This window comes from Papaver somniferum, chromosome 6 (assembly GCF_003573695.1).
Source record: "Papaver somniferum cultivar HN1 chromosome 6, ASM357369v1, whole genome shotgun sequence".
Lineage (NCBI taxonomy): Eukaryota > Viridiplantae > Streptophyta > Magnoliopsida > Ranunculales > Papaveraceae > Papaver > Papaver somniferum.
The window spans coordinates 109,386,152-109,394,099 of NC_039363.1; the positions used below are offsets into that span (position 1 = coordinate 109,386,152).

The following is a 7,948-nucleotide window of genomic DNA, read 5'->3' on the forward strand; positions in this document are numbered from 1 at the left end:
GCTCTCAATAATTCTACAAAGCATAAAAAATCAAGTCTTCAAGACTCTTATTAATTAAGATCCACAGATCGTGGAACCATCGGAAATGATATATATCCTGACAGATTTTCCCGCAGGAGACAGAAAATAGTGACCCACATTCCACCGCTCTTATCCCAATGTGTAGAACGCTGCCAAAACCGTTGGATTGGCACTAAGGACACACTGCGGGAGAAAAACATGGCGAGTCTATCATCTCCCTGGAACCATGTTCAAATATTACACGGTGTACGCATGTGACATTCTTTATTGTATTTTACCATTAACATACAAACTTGAGGTACCAAACATACAGACTTGAGAGCGTCCACAATGGACGACTAAACCCAAATATAGTATCCAGTTGATAGGCGTAGTGGGACGGACCATCGATTAAAATTTGATCAAAGACTAAAATCCAGACCAAATTTGGTCTGCGACCAAGACCAAACCCAAATATAGTCGGCCGTTTATATAGTCCACGCCCCATAACCAGACGGACGTATACTCTACGTCCCACACCAGGCGTTGATATATTCTACGCCCCACACCAGGCGTTGGTATAATGTCCGCCCTTTTTTTTTTTTTTTAATCTTTTGTGTGGGGCGGGCTTAATACCTCCGCCCCACTCTTTACAAAATTCAAATTCATGGGGCGGGCATAATACCTCCGCCCCACTTTTTTTCTTTTTTCTTTTTATTTTTTTTTTCTCCTTCGGGCGAACGTATACTCTACGCCCCACACCAGGCGTTGATATATTCTACGCCCCACACCAGGCGTTGGTATAATGTCCGTCTGACCAAATTTAGTTTTTCCACCGTATGGTCACACACCAGATTAAACCCAAAATTTGATCTTTTTTTTCCTCTTTGGTCTTTGGTTATACTCGCACCACTGCAGTTGATCTGAGGGACTATATATGGGAGCATGATAAGGTGCAATTAGCTTACTTGCGCATTTATGATTGAAGACTGGTAGTTAATTTGGTGACTATACAGTATCATATGGTAAATAACGCATGTACGTGTCAAAGAAAAAAATTTCTAGTAAAAATATGATCCTTTTCATCCGTGTGTGGTTACAAGATTTGCACGTTGGTTGCTGCTACGTAGTATCTAAATTAGCCGTGAACCACTCTACTATTGTACTTACATATGGACTACTTCGTCACATGCAAGATTTTGTTTGTTCGAATTTACTGTACTTACTTTTTCCTACTTAGATGCTTTTGTTTTTTTAGGGGAACCCGACCCTAGCTACATGCTATAAATATATCATCAAGTTAGGCGGTATACTTCGATAATAATAGAAAACTTTACATTTGTTGCACCATCTTCCAAATATGGAGAGTTCTTCAATTGTATCTTCAGAAAAAGGTTTGAGGAAAGGTGCCTGGGCTGAAGAAGAAGATCAACTTCTTAGGAAATGTATCTTAAAGTACGGTGAAGGAAAATGGCGTCAAGTTCCTATTAGAGCAGGTAAATTACTTATGTCGCTTAATGTATCGTCTTCCCGGATTAATGAAGAGCAAATGAAATATCCATGTAAACTACTTAAGCTTAGTTTAATTAAATTTGGAATGAGGTACGTAGCTTGCTGCCGGGGATTGGATATTTCATCTATCTTTGTCATATTGCTTTTTCTTAATTTTGCTAAATTCTTACAGGGCTAAATCGATGTCGGAAAAGCTGTAGATTGAGGTGGTTGAACTATCTACAACCAAACATTAAAAGAGGAGAGTTTAAGGAAGATGAAGTGGACCTCATCATCAGAATGCATAAGCTTCTTGGTAACAGGCAAGTAGATCAGGTTAAGCTAATTAGTTATAATATACGCCCTTATGCTTATACCTCGTCTGGGTTAACTCATCACCATTGTTACTTAAGAATTCAAATTGCTGCAAGAACTGAAAGACACAGTATGTATAAGTCGGCGGTGGCATGAAGGTCTGCGGGTCTGTCACCTGTGTGGCAGCTCTTTTTTACGTTTTTTTAACCAATATATATACTTAAGACCATTTTTTTTCTCCTTTTTTTTTTTTGAGTGAAGATCTTATCCAAGCATAAAGTTTTTACAGGAAGTAAAAACTAGCTAGCTTCAATTTTTGCTAGCACCCGACTTTGCTCACTTACTCAAACTTTTGGTTTTTAAAAATAAATAATTTATTATTTATTTGTTTTCACTTTTTGAGAAAACTAATAAATTTGATATAACAGAGCTACAATCGTATTTTTGTATCGGTGACCGAGTTTTAAGAACACTGAAGCTCTTTCCTACATTTCTGTCACCCATCAGCTGTTTAAGTCAAATAGTTCAGTCCAAAAATAGTACTCCGTATTAAAGAGGTGAGCAGAAAATAACACCTTGGAAAATAGGTGAAGCAATAAGACAAAATGGAAAATTGAAAATCTTTCCCGGATGTGTTTTAATTGTTTTGTCCACTCTTGATAGTGCCCACTCCATAATTGTGTATGCAAATCATAATCAAGTATCTATTAGATGATTTAGTTGAAGTTTGCACAATTTTTAAGACAGGGAATGGGAAGGAGTATTTTTAAGCGTTTTTTACAACGGAAAATGGGTCATTTGTCCAAATACTTTTAAATCACGGTTCAAATGGACGAGTAAAAAATAGTTTGGATGAAATGGCCGAAAAAAATGGTAACCAGTTTCATCCTAGCTTAAATTTAGAAAATAGCAAGGATGAAACTGGATACATTCTTTGTAAATTAAAAATAAGAAAAAATATTTGAAAATTGGCACGATGAAACTGGTTACATCCTGCCTATTTTTACATTTTTGTCCATTTAAACAGTATCAAAATCTAACTGTCCATTTCACCCAGGAATTGTTGATTTTGGTCTTTTTAACCAATTTTGTGTTTTTACAATTATACCGTTATGGAAAATAATTTGTAAAATTTAGAAATGATTTATTTCTCAAACTATACCATGGATTTTTGTAAACTTTGTAACATTGGAAAGCATTTCAAAACACCTACTTAACGAGTATATAAACATGGATATCAAATTATATACATTTCTTATACTAACGATAATCAATTAAAATGATAATTTTTGAAATATTCACTTGTTTAATGATATAGGTCAACAATTGGTGGGACAAAACTTTAAACTAAGTAGGTCATCTAATACGACCGAGGTAGTAAATTGAATTGACATGCACGCATAAGAGTTTGATTATCATATTAATTTTCTTCTAATCGTACATGTTCATTGTTTAGTAACAAACACCTAATTCCAATTTATGGACTTCTTTCAGATGGTCATTAATTGCTGGTAGACTTCCTGGAAGAACAGCAAACGACATCAAGAATTACTACAACACTCACTTGAAAAAAACTTGTTTCTCTAGAAACAATACCGAGAAAGGAAAACAAGTTGCCGTGACCAAGAAATCAGCAGGTCATGATAATACTGCTTATCGTGATGGCCAGGACCATGAACACCGGAAGATTCTAAAACGCAGGCGCCTGTCCCCTAATATTAGTACTATAGATCATATCGATGATAAACATATGAGAACCGAAGTCTTAAGACCTCAACCTCGAACCTTCAAGAAATCTCAGTGGAATATGAATAATGTGCCAACAACAACAACAGGGGTGAATAATAACATCACTACAACAACAACTAGATTTCCTAAGAATTCACAAGTTGTTAGCAAAAATGCTACTAACTGTTTGCCATTATTATTCGACGACCTGTTCTCAAATGATCAACAAATTAATGATAATAGTACTAGTTGGTTGAAAAATATGTTGTTCGGTGAAACTGAAGAAGAAGAAAATTCAACGACGAAGAAGAAGAAAAAGAAGCCAAAGAAAAAGAAACGAGTTACTTCTAATAACAACGCCTCATCAAAATTTGAAAGTAATACGGCCAAAGGTGTTGAGGAAGGGATTGCAAAGGATAAAGATGGCGGTAGTGACAATCAACATGCTTACTACTGTAGTTTCAATGACGGTAAAGGGTTAGAAGAAGGCGGTGCTGGCAACAATGACAACTTCTGGAACAATTATCTTGATGACAATTTGTGGCATATGTTAGGGGAAGAGCAAGAGGAGTATTTAATGATATAATTAAGGGTAATGCAACAAGTATTATTAATTATGTAATCAATTAGCTTAATTAATTACTCCTAATAACTAAGCATTTAAGCAACTAGTACAAAACAATCAGCATGCATGGATTAATTTCTTACTGAAAAGCTAAATTGATTAACACATTAGTGTTACAGTTTTAGAGAAAATGCTCCTTTCATGTTTAATGTAGACGGACGTGGTTCTCATTATTGACGGGAACACAGTAGAAGATTTGTCTTGGTTTATAACCGTGAACACATAAATCACGAAGCCATCCACGTGTTCACAAATAATATTCGCATACATCCAAATTTTAGAATTGTACGTCGTATGCGTAAAGGGGATGATTATATCGATTCATCGACTCGAAGCCTTCTGACGTGTCATTGTCTAGTCGAATATTATCATAAATAATGTTCGTATAAATGAATAAACCAAGAATCAAATATAAATGTAAAGCATATGAAGTTTAACGCTGAATGTAAGGTGCTGAAATGTAAATAAGACAGATTTACGTGGTTCGGCACTAAGGTCTACATCCACGGGGCTGGTGTTTCACTATGTATTGAATGGTTACAAAGATAGTCGAATGACTTTAGAGTATACATAGGTCTGCGGAAGTAGGGGGATTACTTACTCTTCCTATTTCTCTCTCCTATATTCTCCTATAATTGCTCTAAATTGGTCGACCCCTCTCTCTTAGTGGAGAGGGGTATTTATAGGGTTGGAACGTGGGTCCCATTTCTGAGGCGCCGTTGTAATCTTATATTCTTGTGCTTTGTTCCTATTACGCAGAGGTCTTCGGCATATGCTGCGGCCTGAGCTTGAATACGAAGGATTATCCTCGCCTCTTCCACGAGCTGATTGACACGTGTATATCTCTTTGGTATTTAATGTGGGTAGATGGATGTCTGCTCGTGTCAGACAAGTGTCTCTTTGTCTAGTCACATCTGTGTCAGCCAAACTTCCTCTCGGCCGTTGATCTGGGATCTTCCCAAGGGGTATTATCTGGTGCTCCTCTGAGCCATCATACCTCTGTGATCCTCTGTCCCTGACCGTCATATCTGCTGATTGGTGGCATCTTCTGATGAGATGCTTGCTATCATGTTTTGATATCTTGTTTTGCATGCATTCCACGTGTCTCTTTCTGTACACGTGGTGGATGATGAAAGGTGTACATACAATTTGCCCCTCTTCTTCTGACTTGGGCGTATTTTGCAATTTTGAAGAAGAAAGGTCGTCCTACACGTTTCCCACTTTGCATTAACTTTCCCCGTAACTTCTCCTTGGTACGAGGAGCAATTATTGTCTTCTCTAGCTTCATAAAGAGGAAAGAGAATGTGAAAAAAAAACTTTTATCCTCTTCTTGTCAGTGTTCATCCTCTTCTTGTTTTCTATTCTTGTTCTTTAGTCATTTATTATCATCATTCTTGTGAGGAAGATAACATCATTCAATTTTCTGTTTCTTTCGCTCTCGATTGTTTTTGCCCCTGTATCTTTTGATATCTCCGATCCTCCTTTCTTCGACTGTGGTTGATGCTTGTCGTCCTCTTCTATACAGGTATGGGGTTTTTCATTAGCTGTTCATCATTGATTTATCTATGTATCTACCCGTTTGTCTCCTGCTGCTGTATTCTTGGTTTTGTGATGAAGATCATACACGTCGAAGCATATATGATTGCTCATGTTCTTTGTTACAACGTCTGTGAGTCCGTATCTAAGTATTATCCCTGGAGTTGGATGGAGTATTTTTTATCCTATCCTGTGATTTCACCTTAAACGCGCATTATGGTTGTGCCCTATTCTGGGTTCAGCGTGCTTTCAAAACCTTTTTTATTCTGGGTTCAGCGCGCTTTCAAAACCTTTTTTATTCTGGGTTCATGGTCTTCATTTTCACAAACACCATTTCAAAGAAGACAAGTCCACGGCTATCTATCACAGATTTGCATGTATGGCGTTTTTATTTTAAAACTAAGACTTAATAATCCAGATTCATGAGTTCTCGCGACGGATCAGCCTTTTCAAGAGTTTTCTTTTTCAAAAGTAGTCTGAAAACAAGGTCCATGATTGTTTATTAGAGGATTTGTATTGCAAAAACTAGACCGATGGAGTATTTACGTTTCTCTTTTATTAAGGCCCTTGGGCAGCTCATTTCCTTCTATTCCAATAATCTTGCGGATACGAATGGCACTAACCCGATCCTCGTGGATATCTTTGGTTCTCTTTATTTATTCCCCTATGCAGAAAAAGATTAAAAATGGAAAAGACACTAGAGGCAGGAAAAACCAAAGCTTCATCAAAGGAGACGCCGAGGATTACCCCGGTCATGACCCGAAGCAAGCAGAAAGGAGACAAAGATAAAACAGCTACTCAGAGGCAGGATGCTGCGGAAATCACCTCACCTATGAACACTAACTCCATTGCAGCCGCGGCTCTCAAAGCAGCAGCCACAAAGAACAACGCAACTGTTGCGGCCCTCCAGGCTACAGAAGCTAACAAGACTTTGGTTTCAAACCAAATCCATCAACAAAAAGAAGGGGTGGCAGAATCTATGACACATCATCTCGCACATCCACCAGTCTTCGGAATGCCGTCAACCAACGGTCAGAATCAAACCATACCAGTGGTTTTAGTACCGCGGGTGGAAGCTCAACCGAGGGGACCAAACTTGGAGATACCAACAATTGAAGCTGATCCTCGGCCACCCTTAATACACACAGTAGACGAAGGGGGAACTATGGACGTAGGGGTACAAGCCGGAACTCCTAATCAGGGATCAAACCAGTCCCACCGACTGATGGTAGAGCTCGAAGAATTGAAAAAGATCTAGCAGGTATACGCAGATGCTGTATCTCTTCTGGCCAGGGAGAACCAAGACTTGAAAGATAGGATTGCCCAAAGCACGAAGACTAGTCAACAAATGGATGAAGCAAATTCTAAAGCACCAGAGCCTAATCGAGACCGAAGAATCATCCTAGCAAACGCCGCCAGGGGAAGCAGTGCATCCGATCCGGAATATGCCGCCGAAGACTTAGACTATTATGACAGTGAAGTTCGAAGAAAGAAACGCTCAACTGAGCATGAGAACGTGGGATATTACCGCGCAATGGAGGAGCTGCGTGATGAGATGATGGCTGAGATCAGGCAGTTAAAATCCAGACAAGGCGGAGGAAGGCTCGAAGAGGTGATGAAAGAAGCTAACTCCACGCCCCTAACTCATCGCCTGGTAAATACCCCCATTCCGTTAAAGTGCCCTGTCCCAACTTTTGAATGCTATGACGGATCTAGTGATCCCGCGGCACATATCCGGTATTATAATCTTTGTCTTGGTTTGACAACCTGCCACCTGATTCCATCAACTCCTACGATCAACTCGCAGAGAAATTATTGAGAACCTACATGTACAACAAAGCTGTCAACACCGGAATGGATAAACCTTTTTCTCTGGCAATTGGTTACAAGGAGAACACGAGGGAATACACCAACAGATGGCACAAGATCTTCCAATCCATAGGGAGTGTGGATCCCGTAGTAAGTATCAACTGCTACAAGTGGGGATTAGACCGAACGAGTCCACTATTTGTTGAGATCCACGGAAGCGTACCTAAGACAGAAGGAGATATTCGAATAATTATTGAGAAGTACGCTCGTCTTGAAGAAATCCAGCGTGAGAACCCGAGGGCACAAACGCATAGGTCTCACCGTACCAATTCCGCAGAACAAACCAGCGGGGCCAAAAGAAATAGCTCAGTGGAACGACCTCACGAAGATAGGAAGGAACGAAGAGATGAACGACGAAAAGACGATCGAAAATTCGAAGATCAG

General features: G+C 39.1%; 1 protein-coding gene across 1 annotated transcript; it reads left to right on the plus strand.

The window, feature by feature from the left end:
* The first annotated feature begins 1,353 nt into the window (after positions 1 to 1,353).
* Positions 1,354 to 4,199, plus strand: LOC113286037 (transcription factor MYB90-like). Its single transcript, XM_026534756.1, has 3 exons — positions 1,354 to 1,496; positions 1,685 to 1,814; positions 3,301 to 4,199. Exons 1-3 carry the CDS (start codon positions 1,361 to 1,363, stop codon positions 4,118 to 4,120), a joined length of 1,086 nt encoding a protein of 361 aa, XP_026390541.1. The 5' UTR covers positions 1,354 to 1,360; the 3' UTR covers positions 4,121 to 4,199.
* The last annotated feature ends 3,749 nt before the right edge of the window (positions 4,200 to 7,948 follow it).